General features: G+C 38.2%; 1 protein-coding gene across 22 annotated transcripts in view; it reads right to left on the bottom strand.

Moving 5' to 3' along the window:
- Positions 1-18,909, bottom strand: part of SOX6 (SRY-box transcription factor 6) — a 620,530-nt gene that overhangs the window by 92,433 nt on the left and 509,188 nt on the right. For all 22 annotated transcript variants that reach the window (XM_089915099.1, XM_089915100.1, XM_089915104.1 and 19 more), the window contains one exon: positions 2,180-2,329. In XM_089915099.1, coding sequence (XP_089771225.1) covers positions 2,180-2,329 — 150 coding nt within the window. The remainder of the gene's footprint in view (positions 1-2,179; positions 2,330-18,909) is intronic.

Raw genomic sequence — 18,909 nt, 5'->3', positions numbered from 1 at the left:
ATACAACCAGATAGTTCAGTTACAACCACTACTACCACCCACCACCATCTTCTTTATTAGCATCAGATTATCATCAATGTCATCGCTATACTAACATTTATGGAATAGTCACTATATTCTAGAAGATGTATTATCTCATTTAAGACCCGTAAAAATATTAACTTCCATTTTACAGAGGCAAAAACTAAGGCTGAAAGAAGTAACTTGCCCAAGGTGACACATCTAGTAAAAGTGACAGAACTGACATTTGAACAGAAACATCCTTACTGCTGATGTTGACAATTATAGCAAATAAAAATTCTGGGGGAAAAAAGGAAAGGAAGACCGTCTATTTTTATTTTTGTTACCTTCAGCTAACAATGCCCTATGTCACGTAGTCGTGTTATGTACAGAGGGAAAGAATGACTACAGAGAGAAACATGAGATATTTTAGTGACCATAATTCTTTCAATTAGCAAAATATAAGATTATTTTCAGAACTTCTGTAATAATAGGTAGGAGCTATTTTAAAAATTTAAAACATTTGCTTTATGTCTTGGTCTATATATTTTTACTCACACATACAATAAACAGTCTAATAAGTATAATAAATGCCTCCTTTGTTATTAACATAAAGTATAGTCAAGTCAAATTATATAGAGAACTCCCTAAGAATTTGCATGTGGTCAAGTGAGTAATAAAATTCAGTTGGCCCACAAAACTGGAATGGTAAAAGCAAATATAAACTTGAATCTAACCAGGGAACATTTTACTCATCCAGTAAAGGCTTGGTTTGGTGCAGTTCCATTTGGCCAACCCACTTATAAAATGACTTTTTCATGTTAAAATATCTAATACTCAATACCTCAAGTCACTGATGTTTGATATGCTTATACTCCAACAACTATAATTAAACAAAGTGCCTTGGTTTGAGTGGTAGTGTTCTCTTATTCACAAAAAGAAACTCTTGGAACACAAAATAAATAGTCTGTTTCCATAAGTTAATACTATCTTATTAAATGTAAACCGCCTATTGTCATATCTCAATATTTCTAACAACAAAGCATAAATGTTCATCTACTTCTTTGGAGAATCTAAAGGCACGGGTGGCATTAAATTAATTCCTTTGGGTGGGCACTGGCAGAACTATCCATCCTAATTATGTTTACTTTTTTTATCTTTGGTATTTGGGATCCATATTTTTTAAGGGCTTTTCTAAAATCTCAAAGTCCCTATCTGCAAGTTTTAGAAAATAAAACAATTTCAGTAATTCTGTGGCCTTCAATGCTGTTTTGTTGGCCTTAGATGTTTCCCATGTAATGAGTTAAAAATAATTGCAAAATTTCTCCAAGTGCAGTACTTTGGGCACATTACAATAATACATCTGTGCTTAACATATCCCGCAAAGTAGGTAAGTCAGTGATACAAAACAATTGTTTCTTCGAGCTGTCTGAATTTGTTAATTCAATACAGGAAGCAAAGGCAATCGCAAAAGCCTGTAAGTACCAGCTGCAGCACAAAGTTAGACTGGATCATCAATTCCCCTCTGTCACCAAGCACCTCCTGGCTACCCCATTTTAAGACACTGAAAATCAGTGAGGAAAGGATCTATTAATGTTTCAGTCATAACTTGGGCAATCTTGTTTATCCTATCACAACTATATATGGCATCAAAGCATGATTACGTTATGACACCACTCATTCCTCAGAGCCACCACATTTATAACTATTTTTGAAGGAGAGAGCTTTATCAACAAACCATATAAAGTCTAGCACTGGGTTCTATTTTGTCAATCTAAAGTTTTGAGATCCTCCTCCTCTAGCACTGTAGGTTGGCTCCCCACCTGTTTAAGGAAGTTAGAGAGAAGTGTCACAAGACTATGACAAAGACTGGTAATAAAACCATGGCCATTCATGCCAATGAACATTAAAAAATAAACGCCAGAATCCAAAGGGGAAAAATTCTTGAGAAGTAAGCATGCAGATATAGGTGAAGATCTCACAATATGGCACTATTGTTATCAAAAGGGAAACACCTGTTTCTCAGTGCTCAATCATGAAATTTACAATAAAGAGGAGCGTTTTGGGGTTCCTTTAGGCTGTTTTGCTTCCTGCCGTTTATTCCCAACACAGCCTGGTTCACTACCTTTCTTGTGAAGCTATTTTCCAAACTGTTTCCATAATCCTGCAAAGTAAATACCTTAACTTGAGTTACAGGGCTGGTCCCTCTCTTTTCATTTTTTATCCCAGTAGGTGAGACTGCCCCTGCTGTGTTTGGTGGCTGTGGAGTTGATGGCATCTTTGCTCCAGGTGACACCTGCATGCTGGCCAGCTGAGCGGCATAGAGCTGCTGCAAAAGAGGGAAGACAAACATCATCTCTTTAAATGCAGCTGAAATGGAGTTTCAAAAAAAACTTACCATATTGTTAGATAATTGTTTCTCTGACAGCCTTGCAATTTCTCTTTCACTATTTTAAAAGAGGAAAATGAAAGAGAATAAACAGTATAACAGAAAGAAAGAGCAATGATATGGGAGTCATTATTCTGTTCCTGGTCCTTCTAGAAATAAGTTTATGACCCTAAACAAAGGATTGAATTGCTCTAGGACTCAATGTCTTCAATCATACAAAAAGGAATTTGACTAAATGGTCTCAAATATTCTTCCTAGTACCTAAAATCTTCATAAAAGTTCTTTAAAAGTCGGTATGTCCATTCATGTAATTTTAATATTCATGAACTAAGAAACTGATCTAAACTTTCCTAGGGATTTCTGGAAGAACATCATTCTAATCCAATACTGACTAAACTTCTCTGGGGATGCTGACCCTTCTGGATGATAAGAGTGCTGCCCTCAAGATCCCTGAGGCCCAATGCCAGTCCCTCCTTCCTCAGGGTCTTATTTCTATGCAGCATATAACATAATCCAAAAGAGAATATAGCCAGATTTGTGGGGGAACAAAATCAAGCTTCTTTTTCCTAGCACAGGATGTGAAATCCTTAACTGTAGAGTTATTAGCTTTGGGGTGAAATTGGTGATAAATGAATGTGTTAATCTGCTATGGCTAACCAGAATTCAGATACCTCAATTTTAACAGAATTTCATGCTTGAAAATGCCATTCAAATATCTTCTTTTCTTCTTATCATCAAGAATTAAGCCATCAAGATTATGACTACCTTAATAGTTATATTTCTATCATAATAAATAGAAAGCTTCCTAGTTCATTAACCACAGAGAAAATAGCTCAAACTTTGCCATATTAGTAGGGGAGGAAAAACAGGTGGTTTGTATGTAATTTCCAGCATTACTATCATTCAGATGGACAAATAAAAAAAATTACAGACCTTTCAGCACATGTAATTAAATGAAAGCTTAATAAAGAATAACTTGCAAGAGCCAGATGTGCTTATGTCATGATTGTTGCTTTCTTTGGACCAATTTTTCTAATATAACAAGCCTCTAAAGAAATTAAAGTTTCATAATTCTGTATGTGCAATGACTCAGTGGCAAGAAAAATTCACAAGTAAGAGTCAGTCAAACTGCTAGAACTTCGGGGGAAAGAAAGGACTATCTTGTTTCCTTTTTCCTTGTTTCCTTTTATATCTTTTTCCTTTAAAATCAGTCCAGGTGTCTTCAAAGGGAGTGGGGCGCGGGGGTGGGGGGTGGATGCTGGGCCAGTGAAGAAAAGTTCTACACTGAACGGAGGGGAAAAGTACTGGCTATATGGTGGCTGGTATCATGACCAACATGCCTTACTATTGAGTATTAAAGAGTCAGGAAATCTTCGAGAGACAAGAGTCCTTAGACATCATTTATGCCTTCATTTTACCTCATGAGTCACAAGATCAGAAGAAAGTCAATTTGACTCAATCTTGAGTCCTTCAAGGAACTTCAATTAGTGAAGAAAAGCAGAAAAACAAATCTTTGGACACAAATCTATTTTTTAAAAGGCTGACTAAATTCAGAAATCCTTCAAAATAATTGAACAATATAGTTGCCTTGGAGAAACAGAGTAGCGTTCATTGCTCCCTCTGAAGTTTCGACAATCATCTATTTTACATCCCGTTCTAAAGGCTTGTACCTAAGAGAGGCAAGCTGCCTTAGAACTGTTGATTCCTTAGAATTCCTTGTGCCTTCTGGTTACTGATATGTTAGAGGCAGGAAGAAGTATAGCCACAGTCTGTAAAACTCACAGACCTGGGTAAACTGGACAGTAGAATATCAGATAAGATTTAGTGGAATGAGCCTTGAAATAGAAATCAGAAATTAGAGTCCAATGTAGAGATAGAAAGTGCTCATGAAAATAAAAATTTTCACATTCTGCCTAACAAAATATATTAGTTTAGATAGAAGTATAGAGCTTTTCAGATTGAAGACTTTAGCTCTGATTTGGAGAAAAGAATGCCATTCATTGAATAGGCATAGGTTTACAGAACAATTTCACAAATAGCTCATCTTCTAAGCGAACATTAATTGAATATGTTCCATATGCCAGGCTCTGTATTAGGAGCTAAGGAGGATTCAAAGTCTTGGAACAAGCATATAGCTCTGGAGGAGATGGAAGATAAAGATCCTTAACAGTTGATTTGCACCTTTCCTGCAATGCTTATCCCTTTTTTTAACTTTGTGTTTAATTATGCACATGTCTTATCATGCTTGATAGACTGTAAGCTTACTGAAGTCATGATCAGCCTAATTATTATTATTATTATTTTTTTTGCGGTATGCGGGCCCTTCACTGTTGTGGCCTCTCCCGTTGCGGAGCACAGGCTCCGGGTGCACAGGCTCAGCGGCCATGGCTCACGGGCCCAGCCACTCCGCGGCATGTGGGATCTTCCCGGACCGGGGTGCGAACCCGCGTCCCCTGCATCGGCAGGCGGACTCTCAACCACTGTGCCACCAGGGAAGCCCGACCTAATTATTTTTGAATGCCTAGCATCAGCAATAGTGACTTGCAAATAAGAGATAACCAATCAATATTTTCTGAATTAATGTGCTATATATAAAAATCCCTGGATGTTAGGGAGGAGAGATATTCTCTCTATAAATGAGGCAACAGCAGTGGTATACGATTATATTTATTGTAAATGTAATGAATAATTTCATGGTGTTGAGTTTTAAGAAATAAAAGGAAAATAAATTCAGTGCAAATTAAATTATACTGTTTTACAAGAAATTATTCTCTTGAAGTCATTTTTAGAATGTTGACTAGATAGCTCCTCAATAACTGCTAGCTTCACTAACCCATCTTACACGTTTCTAACACAAATTGTAGTACTAATTTTTCTTCTCAGCCTAGTTACTTATAAATTTAAAGTTTCCCTAAATGCTACTGCATCCTTTTCTGAAAGAATATAAAATACTAGTTATTCAAATAAATAGCTTTAAGTTAGAAAACTCCTTTGAAAACTAATGGTTTAGGAAGGAAAAAGTTAAACTCTGATTAACTATTACATAAGCATTTACAAAAGTCATTCCATGTAAGATTCTCAGAACACAGTTCATGTCATAATGACAATAATAATGAATATTAATTTCCAAACAACATTGAGGTTTAAAAAATCAACAATGCAGTAAAGCTTATAACAGGCTTAGCCAAAGTCCTTTAAACATTTATACTTTGGTGAAGACTGTTTTTGTAAGTATAGATTCTTCCATTTCAATTTTGAAAAATGTTCAGTGGTTGTTTGGGATATTGAATTGTCTCTTTATCCAAAATATATAAAGACATGCAGTGCATACATGTAAAAATGAGCCTTGTTAAATATTTTTCAAAATTATAAAATCCCTCATATTTTATAGGAGCACTTTAAGAAATGCTTTTACTATTTTATGGCTAAATAAACCCTACCTTTATTATTAGTTCAGTTTTAATAAAGTAGCCAGCACTAAAATTTTGGTAAGCTGAACAATAACATACTTAGTACCTGGAATTGAAAGGGGCTTAACAGATCATTTAGTCTAGTCTGACCTCTTCATTACACTGATAAGCTGAGGTCGAGAGAACAGAAGTAGCACGCCCAAGATCGTATAGTTAGTACTGGAGCTAGAATAAGAATTCTCTAGCTCTCATTCCAGCATTATCGTTTAAAGTAGAAATGGATATATGAACCAACCTTGGTACTTTTCAAGCACACTTCCAGTACAGATGAAATTTTCAATGGCAAATCTTTATTAAATGTGTACTATTAACTAAACACTGTGCTAAACAATGGAGGTGCAACAACAAGCAACTCAGAAACAGTCCCTACCTTAATGGAGGTATTAAATAAATGCTTAGGTAGTAACTATGAATTACAGTTAGAATAAGTGCTGAGAAAGAAAAATATAGAATGTCAGGTGGCTGTCTAACATAGGTATTTAATGTAGCCTGAAGGACTACAAGGATCAGAATAGCTTCTCTAAGGAAGTAATGCTTCAACAACTATCCATGTGGAAAGGTTGATAAAGAACATTCCAAAAAGAAGACACGTCAATTATTATGGCTCTGAGGCAGGAAAGAAGGTAACATTTTTCGATGAACTTAGAAAAGGCCAACGTGGTGCGACTGCTGAGTGAGCATAGAGCTGCATGAGAAGAGGCGAAAGAGGGGTAGGGTCTTATCAGGCCACATTAATAATTTCAGACTTTATCCCCAAAAGAGAAGTACCTAGAAAGAGCAATGAACTAGAACCAAGACACAAAGACTCTCTTCTATGCTTTATCACTAACTCATTGACCAATCTTTTTTTTTTCCGTTGCGGAGCACAGGCTCCGGACGCGCAGGCTCAGCGGCCATGGCTCATGGGCGCAGCCGCTCCGTGGCATGTGGGATCCTCCCAGACTGGGGCACGAACCCGTGTCCCCTGCATCGGCAGGCGGACTCTCAACCACTGCGCCACCAGGGAAGCCCCTCATTGGCCAATCTTTTAAGCATAGGATTAAGAAAGTCCTATGAAGATCTCACAAACCCACAAATACATATTACCTCTAGTAGTGTTTCTGGAGTTCTGTGTCCTGAGATTAGCCTTGGATTCTAGTGACACTTTAATAACTAAGTCTGCTTAGATTCAGCACAAAACAGTAGGTCCTACCAACCAGACTCAGCCTTATGGTAAAATTCTTGAGTGTCTTTGAGTACACACGCTGGCCTATGGCCAAGACCTAAGAAATGTTTTGTGTCAGGGTCATTTTACAACACTATTGTATTTGGGAAGAAAGGCATGCTTTTCCCCCCCAAGGAGTCAGATTTACGTCAAATTATAATGGATGGTGTCACAGTGCATCTAATATTTCCCATAATGTGAAATACATATATATTCTTTTATACCTGCTTTCTGTGATAAAATCACATAAGATCTCCAAAGGAGAGCACCATAAAAAAAAGGTGAAAGGCCTTTTATTCTCATAATCACGATTTTCACATAATCACTCATCCAGTCATCACCCCCACTCATTCGTGTGTTAATTCAACAAACATATATTGAGCACCAGCTCAGTCAGGTACTGTGCTAGGTATTTTACTTTATTATTTTATTTCATCTTCAAAATAGTTATATGTGATAGGAATTATTATCTATTTTAGAGTCAGTCTCACTTTAAAGCCCATGTGCTTTCTGCTTTTATATGTTAAAATAAGCTATACAGTGAATCACAATGGAACACATTTCCTATTCCTAACCACCAGACAAGAATCATTGTCCAAGAAGAGAGATTCTGATATTGCTGCTCTTCTGAGCTCTTTTGACATCTTCCAGATGTCTCACAGCTACTTTTTCTAAAATGGCATTTCACAATCCTCAAATGGAGAAAGAAGAGTTAAGGGTACTACCAGCCACCTTGAAGGAGCAAGGGGCACAATTTTTAGCTAAACTCCCTGCTCCAACCAATATTTGAGCCATAATAGAAGACGCCTGAAATACCCTAGTGACATGTTTATCAGGCTGATAAAGTAAAGAGAACAATGCAGACTATGGGTAGAAATAGGAGAACTTGATAGAAAGAGAAATTGACAGGGGCTTTAAATTGGCACCAGTGTGCTCTAGTATATGGAAACCAAAGTAAAAAAGCAGGCACAACTTCACTTGCTGTATTCTCTTTGGAGTAAATTCTCCTGTGTTTTGTCATTTCAATTAGAAAGGGCATTTTAAAGTGGCCTGTTGGAATCTGACCCAGAGGGAAAGAAAACAAAATTCTCCCTCAAATACAACTTGCCTATTGGTAGATAATGAAGAAAGGAAGAAAAGAGAAAAATGCTATTCTATAAAAACAGATTCAATAGGCACTAACTTGAAGATTTCAACTCTCACCTTTATATTTACCTGATTTGCTATGGTTCCAAGTAATATCTGAGAACCCCAGGCCTCTAGCCCAGGTTAACTCAGATGCTGTTGCTGTGTTTCCCTGACACTACCTCAGGGGCACAATAAGGAAATGTTGGAGAAACAAGCAGGGTGGGTAAGGGGGCAACCTTAAGAAAATGTCGTTATTTACTTGATTGATGCTGCCTAACACTAGGCCCCAAGCCTGGCTCAGTTCTCCAGGGATATCCTGGATTTTGTTACCCTCTCAAAACAATACTGATGACCATTCCTCTGCCTACCAAGCAAGGCATGCTATAAAGCTGGATAAGTTCAGCTGTGAGGCTGTGAGAAGGTGAAATGGAGACAGGGGTAATTAAGCAGCTTGATTTAGTGCTTGTTCAGCACAGGGAAGAAACTGGGTCAGTAACAAGTCACTACAGACTGAAAGAGAGGTGGGGGAGAGAGCTTAAAAATAATTTGAAGGCGATCACAAATACTTTTACTTCTCATAAACCTCCAATGTCAACAAAATGATCCAGGAAATATAGCTGTGGTTTTATGGAAGGAAAGAACTGAAGTCCTTGTTTTCAGCATAGAAGCTACTTGTTTAGCTATACCCCTAATATTTGATACCAAAGAAAATTGGCTGTGAGGATAGGAGGTGAGAGGAGGAATAGGGGAAGAACCACTACTCCCACTTGTCACATACTGGGTTAATTTCCAAGTTAATCTCCTTGCCCCTCCTGCATATTTTTCTATTGCCATATTTCCCTTTCCTATTAACCCCTCTTGTTTATCATAATTCTACTCATCTTTTGAGTCTCAACTCAAAAATCACCTTCTCCTTAAAGACTTACCTGACCACTGCCTTCTTTGTGTTCCCACTATATCTCATTCTCTATCTCTGTGTACTTTCACCAAATTATGAGTTCCTTAAGGGAAGAACTGAGTCTTATTTGCTTTTATGTCCCTAGCACCTAACTTAATGCCTGACAATTAATAGATGCTCTGTTAACATGGACCATTAAAACCCCTTCATTTACCTTGTCTCTGTCTTCTTAAAATTACTATAATTTCTGCCCACACCATTTTCTTAGTATACTTTTCCTCACACCCTCTCCAAAAAGAACCCCAGAGGTGGAGGTCAGTTCTCTTCATTTCTGTCTTTTTGGACCAATAAGCATGTGAATTCACCACGTAATGCATTGATTTTCTTGCAAAGAAACACCAGATAACACAATGTTAGCAGAAGGAAGAATTGTATACATGATCTAATCCAATCCTTCTGCTTTACAGATGAAGAAAACTAAAGCCTAGAAAAGGAAGTGATTTGCATAAGCATACCAACTTGTGAGCAGTGGGTAGAAAGAAATCTAGAACCCAAGGTTCCCTATTTTCCCCATTTGGTGTTCACAAGGACTCATTTCTCTTTGTGTTCTGTTCTCTTGGGGAACTAACTGCAAATAGAGTTTGTACTTTCTATCAGAGCTTTTAGTTTGGACTACATAAAAGGGATGTTTTTCCACCATTCCCCTAAGATTTAAAGAGAAATTCATCCTACATGTACTTAAAAAGTCATCACTGGGCACCCAAGAATGATTTATGTTGTAGAATTTTATTTTAATATTTGTCTTAAAATGTACACATTTTAAAATGCAACCATAGTAATAATAATAATTAACCATAGTTAATTATAATTACATTAAGGTATCTACAGATGTTTAAAATTAAAGTTTATGCAAAAATAAATAAAGGGACAAATTTGTCTCAGGTGAGAGCAGATCTATTTCACCCCCTTTGAGACTTCTGCCATTTGTCTTCCCACAAAAAACCAAGGGAAAAATGGGACAAGCATTGACTAAGCCACTGGAGAGCCAAGACCTGTTTAATTCATTTCATTATCCCCTGCAGCCGGCTTAAGAATGTCAAGTAAAGAAAAATGAATTCAAAAAAGAGTTTTCCTGGCTAGAGATCATCTTGCCTATTTTCCCAAGCACTGAGTAGCTTGCTCCTCTGACATAACTCATTGTGCTAATGGGACGGGGAATAGGGGGAATACGTTGGGTGTGGAAGAGAGGAGAAGCTGTGAAAAACAGAAAAAAGAATAGGAAAGAGGCTCAGGTCAAAGGTCCTACCCTTGAACAAAGAGAATATTTTTAAAAATCGGGAACCCATCAAATAACAGAGCACCCTGTCGTCTGCCATGAAAAAAAAAATCAGAATTCATTCTCTGATTGCACCAATTATATTGGAATGCACTCAGAAGAGCATTTCCTTATGGAACATAGTTGCCCAGTGCAAATAACTAAAAGTAAACAAATCCACCCCCAATAGTTTTAGCAAGAAAACTCAATCTCTCGCTGCTTCTTCCAAGTATCTTTTCTTTCAGGGTGCTAAAAAAATATGTAAATACATAATGCTTTATTTACAGAAATAAAAGTGCAGTCATTGAAACAACTGGTAATTTGGTTCTTGAAGCAAGATATTCGAAGAGGTGATAATGAGGGCAGTTGGAAATAGGCAATATGGGAATGAATCTTACTGTTTTCCTCTGTTTCCAAGAGCTGGGCAGGCAATGCTGAAGAGATCCAGCTCTCTGAATGTGCTCCAAGTGGTACAGCTTGCATTTGTAATGCTCCTTTAACTCTCTAGTCGCAAAGCCATAGCTCTAGTCGCAAAGCCACAGCTCATCAGAGAAGTCTTAAACAAATGCATCTTGACTGTACCAATAGGATATAAATACTCATCAATGAGTCCAGAAGTTGGGTGTGAAATCCAAGCATTATTTCCCATAAATTAAGTCACAAGGAATTTTTCAGTGGGTATATATATTTGAGTGCATGTGCTGAGTTTAATAAAATACTTTCAGTAAATGAATATATGTTAGGTTCCCAATACTTAAAAGCATTGTTTCTTTGTAACTGAAAGGTGAATTTCAGTTCAAGCTCATTCAAAAACTATTTATTGAGTGGCTACTACTGGCCAGGTACTATGCAAGAAATATAGAGGAGGTCAGAAAAACTAAAAGAAGAGGACATTTGAATACAGACCCAAAAGAACTGAGGGAGCAAACCAGGTCATTATCTGGGGATAGCATCGCAGGCAGAAGCAAAGGATAGGTGAAAAGTCCTAAGGCCAAGGGTGTGCTTGTGCTTAGAATGTTTGAGAAACAGCAAGGAGGCCAGTGTGGCTACAGCTGAGTGAGCTGGGCAAAGGGTAATAGGTCAGGTGTCAAAAAGATAGCAAGGGGGCCAGATCATGCAGACTTTGTGTACTATCAGACAGACTTTGGATTCCATTCTGAGTTTCTGGGTTTCTAGGAAACACCATTACAACAACATGGCAGACCTGGAAATCCCTCAGCAATACCCACAGGAAAATCTGGAGATATGCCAGGGCTGCCTTGCCTTGGCCCATGATGATTGCCAAGAAACCAGATGCTATTGCTTGAAAAATATTCTACAACTCCCCAGCTTCTATGCCTTTCGATTTCCATCCATTAGGAAGCCTCCAGAAACAACACGGAATGAAGACAAATATGGGTAAGTATGCAATGAAAAAAGTTTTTAAATTGTTATAAATATATATTTGGGAAAAAAATGCATGAAAGTGTAATATTTTCTAAATGCTAATTTTTCCCTTTAATGAATGGACAGAACAAATTTTGCTGGTTGGAAATAAATGTGTTTATTATATGAAAATGTTTTTACTGTTTTTAAACTGTAAACTCTTTTAAACTGGCTTATAATTTCTCAGGAGACTTTGGAAGGTTGAACACTAGAATTATGCTAATGAACAAAATTTTATACCTTCAATGAAATGTACAGATTTATTTTTTAAATCTCATATTTAATAATAACACGAGGGACTTCCCTGGCGGTCCAGTGGTAAAGAATCTGCCTTACAATGCAGGGGACGCAGCTTCGATCCCTGGTCAGGGAACTGAGATCCCACATGCCGCTGGGAAACTAAGCCCACGTGCCATGACTACTGAGCTTGCACGCCTCAACTAGAAAGCCTGCGGGCCGCAAACTACAGAGCCCACATGCCCTGGAGCCTGCGCGCCACAACTAGGGAAGAGAAAACCCACACACAACTAAAGAGAAGCCCACGCACCAAAACGAAGTGCCCATGTGCTGCAACTAAGTCCTGACGCAGCCAAATAATAAATAAAATAAATAAATCTTTAAAAAAAATAATAACATGAAATGTGCATTCTTAATAAATATTGAGAGATAAGGATGTATTTTTTATTTGATTTGATTTGATTTGATTTGATTTTGCGGTACGCGGGCCTCTCTGCTGTGGCCTCTCCCGCCGCGGAGCACAGGCTCCGGACGCGCAGGCTCAGCGGCCATGGCCCACGGGCCCAGCCGCTCCGCGGCACGTGGGATCCTCCCAGACTGGGGCACGAACCCGCGTCACCTGCATCGGCAGGCGGACTCCCAACAACTGCATCACCGAGGCCCCAAGGATGTATTTTGAATTCACTTTTAAGTGATCCAGTAAACTCGGTAAGAAATAATGCAAACTATCCTATTCGTCCCTTACTCTTATATTTCCTTCTGTATTTTAAAAATTCAAATAAATGTTTTACATTGTTTCAGAGTCACCTCCACGAACTATCATTTTCAGCCTGCAAATGATTAGTATTGCCACTTGGAGAACTTCAGTGTATTTTGCAGTATTTAAATATGCCATCTGTATCCTACAGTAATACCTATGGCTAACTCCCTAATTAGCAGAAATGAATGATACCTTATACACAGCAGCCATAGTAGTTTGTAATAAACATATAATGTGCTTTAATGTCACTAGATATGATACTGACACCTATCTCAATAATCCACCTTGGAGAATCATTCTAGCAGATGAAGTGGGTAATGGTTAATATAAAGGACTGAAGAAGAAACTTAGAAAACTAAGGTTTATATGCTTAGTTTATGAGGGAGGACAACACGGTGACTAAGTGTGCATACTCTTCAGTCACAACCTACTAATTATGTGATCTCGGGCAAGTTATTTAATCTCTCAGTGCCTTAAATTTCCACATCTTTGAAATGGGAAAATAAGAGCACCTACTCCAAAAGATTTGTTGTATGGAATAAATAAATAAGTTAATGCGCATAAAATACTTATAACAGGGGCTCACCATAAAGACTCAAAACCTGTAGGTTCTTAAATCCTTATCGGTATATTCTCTTTAACAGATGTCACTCCAAAGATCTTATTCAGAAAATACTTGGCATTTTTATTCAATTTAGCAAAAATGTATTAGGAATACAAAGATGAAGAAGATAGGCTGTCTTTCAGGTGCTCAAAGCAAGAATAGGAAGGAGAGAGGAAGAAAGACACAATATGATACATTTACAAATTACTACTGAAACACCATCACTGGGAACAATTAGTTTCTTTTTTCTCCCAGATTTATTGAGATATAATTAGTAAATAAAGTTGTGTAACTTTAACGTGGACACGTTACAATTTAATATACGTATCTATTGTGAAATGATTACCACAATAAGGTTAGTTAACACATCCATAACAAATAGAGTTTTGACTGAGGAGAGTTAGGTAGGTTTTACTTAAAGTAAAGCCCAAAAAAGAGATCTTATGTTAGCTAAAAGTTTAAAAATAATCCTGTAAAATTATTTAATAACAACAACTACAAAAGTCCTGAGCAGAATGGACACCAATCCCTGCAACACAGGGAATGTTTAGGCTATTAGAATTTCTGCTCTGCTTTTAGTAGTGTCTCCCCTCCCAGCCCATTCCTTTGGGCTAGTACCCAAAGACTGCTCCATAGAACTAAAATGTTCACACTAAGGGCCAAATGTAGCTTTGAGAAAGGCTTAAGGTTTATAAAATGTACCACTTCTCTGGAAAAAGGGAAACCACCCTTGGCTATTCATTTAGGGAACAGGAACTTTGCTTTGTTCTTGTTTTCATTGTCCATTGTTGGACAGAGAAAACCCCTTAAGCATTCAAAGCTCTAATTTAGGGGGGGATTTTCGAAATCTCAATATCTCCTCTAAGCCTACCGTAACACCTCTAGAAAACGCTCGTTACACGATGTAAAATCACAACTTTAGTTTGTTAAGAGGGCATAATTCCAAGCGGACCATGGAATATTTATGTCTCTCTGCAGCTCTTTGAAGGAATAATCTTATGTTTTTGTGCCTGTCGTGGGTCAGAGGTTCAAATCAGCACTTCTTTCTGTCACTTCTTATATGTTTTACTATAATTTACAGCTCAGCAAGAGGACTCATAAAACAAAAGTGTCTATTTTATTTCAGCAACTAATTCTAGTTAATCAAAGATTTCCAGCCAAACAACCCAGCATGAAACTCTGCATGGAAAATACGAGGAGAACAAAGCATTTTGTCAAATAACACATCTCATGATGTAAACACATATGTCCCTTAAAGGAAATTTTATCGTTTCCACATTATCGGCATACAAAAGGAGCATTCTTGTCGCAGACCTGGTGCGACTGTGGAGTCATCGTCATTGGAAACAAGAGCCTGATTAGGTTCCCACACAGATATGAATAGACTTTCCTTTCTTAGTGAAATAGCTGCTTTTATTCCTTTTTACAACAGACTGGTAATTGTCACCCTAAAAACACTGAATTGTACTAGGGCAACATTTGTTTCTGCTCTTTTTTCCCATCTTTTTAGAATCAGCCAATAACATTACTATCCCTTCTGGTTGGTCCTCTTCTGGAAAGTCTGAGTTAATCCACAGCTGTGTGAATGTGAAAAAGGGACACAGCAGGCTAAGTCTGTTGGGTCTCTTGTCTACTAATAAAGTGCACAGTCTGCAGGACAGATGTTAAGAAGATCTGTTAAATAAGTCAGTGGCAGAGATCCTGACCTCTGCCAAGGAACATTTTATTATTCCAGAAAGGGGCATAATTGCAAGGCACTAACAATTAGAAGAACCGTAGCTTTTCTTTATAGATTTTACTCCTTGCTTCATCATTTGGTTGAAATATAGTATCAAGGCCCATTCACTGAGAAGCAATGTGCTAAATATGATGGGGTTTAGTACAAACTGCAGATTACAAGATTTCCCCAAATCCCAGGGAAATGGTTGGACCTTGGCTTTGCTTCAATCTTAAACAGTTTTGTTTATTTTGCATGTATCATTACACTATTTGTACAGTTTCACTTGCCACAGGGTACCATTGCACTAAAGGGACTATGTATCTTAACAAACGTAGTTTCCTAACTATGGAATCTAGTGTAATGGGAAATGTAAAGTAGAGATCAAATTAATAGAGGAATATCACATCATAAAGTTGTTCTCTATACTGCTTAGTCAGGAGGGAGGGCGGAGTCCCTAAAGCACATTTCAGGTGTGGCCACGGAGGATAACTGAACAAACACAACTGCCAGGGGGTGGAGCTAGGGGCACAGAACACCGAATTTCCAGAAAGTGGAATCAGAACCAAATCAGAAACATTACCCATGCCCAGTGGTATCTCAGAATTACCACTTTACCACTTATGGTTTGAATAAATTATGTCTACCACATGCATTGCAAATTCCCAAGTGTGGTGTAAAAGACACTTTGTGATCTGACCCCTCGCTTACCTTTCCAATCTCACCTCCTATTGCTCTTGTACACTCAGCCTGCACCAGACCATTTGTTGTTTTCTGAGTGTGCCATGCTGTCTAGTGCTTCTACACCGATGGGCAGACTGTGCTCTTTGTCTGGAGTGCTTTTTATCTCCTCTGTATCTCTGCCACTCTGATTCCTTCTCCCATAAACCTAGAGAACTTCTCTCCTTTCGAGATTCATTTTAACATCACCTCATCCATGAAGATTGCCAATACTTCCCCAGGCAGAGCTTAACACTTTCTCCTCCCATAGCATTTTTATTTTGGAAACACATATACTTTAATAATTATCACATTGTTTACCAGACCGTGGGCCCTCTGAGGGCAGGGATCAAGTTCTATCCAGTTTAGTATCCCCCAAATAGAGAAGAGTACTTATTACACAGTAGGCACTTAATGAACACGTGGGGAATTAATGTATGAGTGAACGAATTAAACAATTAATCATTTTTCATGTTTATATGAATTTACACTCTGGCCTTGTCACTACTACCAGCACTGTTACAGGGTCTTATACTTTAATATGCCTTATTTTGTTTTTTTAAAGGAGAATCTTCATTAAGTTGGGACATTCAATTGTAAAACATATACCTCTACAGAACCTCATCCCTGCCCACCCCAACTTAGAATCAGCAGAAGCATGAGATATATTTTCCTCTTGGCCATACGTTTAAATTCAGTTTTTCATCCAAAATTTATTCACAAGAAGTCATAAAATTTAGTTCTTCACACTGTTCCCTCACAATTCTACACACCCTAACTCAGGCCACTTAACAAGCTGTGTAGCTTTGGTCAAGTCAATCTATCTCTCAGTCTCTTCAACTATAAAACCAAAAGATTCATATGATACTTGACAGTATGTGAAGCATCTTTCACAAGCATTTTCTTATTTATTTCTCACAACTGCTCTATGGGGATAGGTATCCCCATATCCATTGAATAGAATTTGGGTATAGAAAGATTAATTTGCTCAAGCTCATGGAGCTAGTGGTAGAGTTAGGATCTGACCTAACTCTAGGGCTCTAAACGCCTTTCTGACTCTGAAAATCTATGCAGTTTGACAATCTCATTGTCTATTTGTGAAGGCTTTTCTTTCAATATTGTGTCACTCTTTCTTTTTTTTAATTAATTAATTTTATTTATTTATTTATTTATTTTGGCTGTGTTGGGTCTTCATTGTTGTGTGTGGGCTTTCTCTACTTGCAGCGAGCAGGGGGCTACTCTTCATTGCGGTGTACAGGCTTCTCATTGCAGTGGCTTCTCTTGTTGCGGAGCATGGGCTCTAGGTGCATGGGCTTCAGTAGCTGTGGTGCGTGGGCTCAGTAGTTGTGGCTCACGGGCTCTAGAGAGCAGGTTCAGTAGTTGTGGTGCACGGGCTTAGTTGCTCCGCGGCACGTGGGATCTTCCCGGACCAGGGCTGGAACCCATGTCCCCTGCAGGTGGATCCTCAACCACTGCACCACCAGGGAAGTCCTGTGGCACTTTTTCTTGATTGGTGGCAAGTCCAGTTTAAAGTACCTTAATTGCTGCCTGATCATCACTTCTTGCTAAAGAGCCCTGCACTGGGCCTCATGCTTTTTTAACTTAGGTGAGTTCATCAGGCATAGGCATTAAGGCAAAAAGATTTCAAAGAACCTATACACAACCAGCTTGGCCAACCAATAAATAAGTATACTTGTACACACATGTACCAAATGGTCAGCCATACCTTATCTGTTCTTATCACTTTGAAGTATTGCTCATTTAATTGCTTTCGTCCCTAGGCTATTACTATACTATAAGAGGACAGGAACTTGTTTAGCTTGCTTGCCTACCAGAGTACCTTAAGTACATAGTACGTGTTCTAAAAATATGTTGAATTAATGAAGTAATAAGAGAGATACAAGTATAAGGATGTGGAGAGAAATGGTGTTTATGTTACTTCATTTAATCCTCACAACATGGGAGGTTTCATTATCCCCATTTCATAGCTGAGGAGACTGAAGTTTAGAGGACATTAGCTCTTGGTCACACAGTTCTTTTAACCGAAGAGGTCTTGTGGAACCGATTTCTTGAAACCTCAAGCCATTCACTATCATACAGACAGAAAGCATGTCAGAGAACAAGCTAGCTACTAAATAAAGAGTGAGCATGTTGTTCGAATACAAGTGGCAAATCATCACCTGATGATATACGTCGTTTTCCTGTTCCACAGTGAGGTATATCTATATTTGGTGTTAAGTGTTCATAATCAGTAAACGTGGCAGAGGTGGATCTAAAATCAGGAATAGTATGGTTGGATATAAATGAGTTATATATGACTATTTTGTTCTGCAACTAAGCAATGCCTCTTTATTAAAACCATTGATACATGGATGGAAAAGTAGAGGACTTTCACCCAAATCAGTCACATCTAGGCCTCTACTTTCTCAACAAAGCTTCTCATTCTTGCTCTCACTCTCTCTGTTGTGCTATGTCTAAGCCAGTGATATAACTATGCATTTATTATTCAGGGACTGCCCCTTGGGCCCTGGAGCAAACACTTCCTAGGAGGTGAGGAAGGCGTTCTGAGCAGGTGAGCACTTCAGAGAGGAGTATCTTTTTCTACGTGGTCTAAGGAGCTCCTAAACTCTGGAGGGCAATCCCAGTACACTGAGGACTGGTTGGGGCACATGCTCCACTCCATTTAGTGACAGCGAGTGTTTCTCCTTCTTTTTTTTTTAATTATTGGCTTTTTTATTTTTAAGCAGATCTAGCAATAATCCATTGAGAATGTGATGCTAAACCACTTTTCCTATAGAGTTTTTAAACTGGGCCTCTGAGAAGGAGTCTGATACAATTCAATGACTGAAGTAATACCTTTGTCCATTTGAGCATTAAATGGCCCGTTGAAATACAGCTTAGTTAGAGGGAATTTCAGAAAATAGTACTTTCTAATTTTTTTTTTTTTTTATTTCTCTCCCAGCTGACTAGAGCAGAGCTTGGAAAATGCAGCTCAATCGCTTTCCACAGCCTCTCAGGTCAGTCTCTCACCAGTGTTAATTA

This window comes from Delphinapterus leucas, chromosome 7 (genome assembly GCF_059928025.1).
Source record: "Delphinapterus leucas isolate spDelLeu-1000000601 "Yukka" chromosome 7, BTC_Dleu_Yukka2, whole genome shotgun sequence".
NCBI classification, from domain to species: Eukaryota; Metazoa; Chordata; class Mammalia; order Artiodactyla; family Monodontidae; genus Delphinapterus; species Delphinapterus leucas.
The sequence above is the reverse complement of the archived record's forward strand: the minus strand, read 5'-3'. Positions and strand labels throughout refer to the sequence as shown.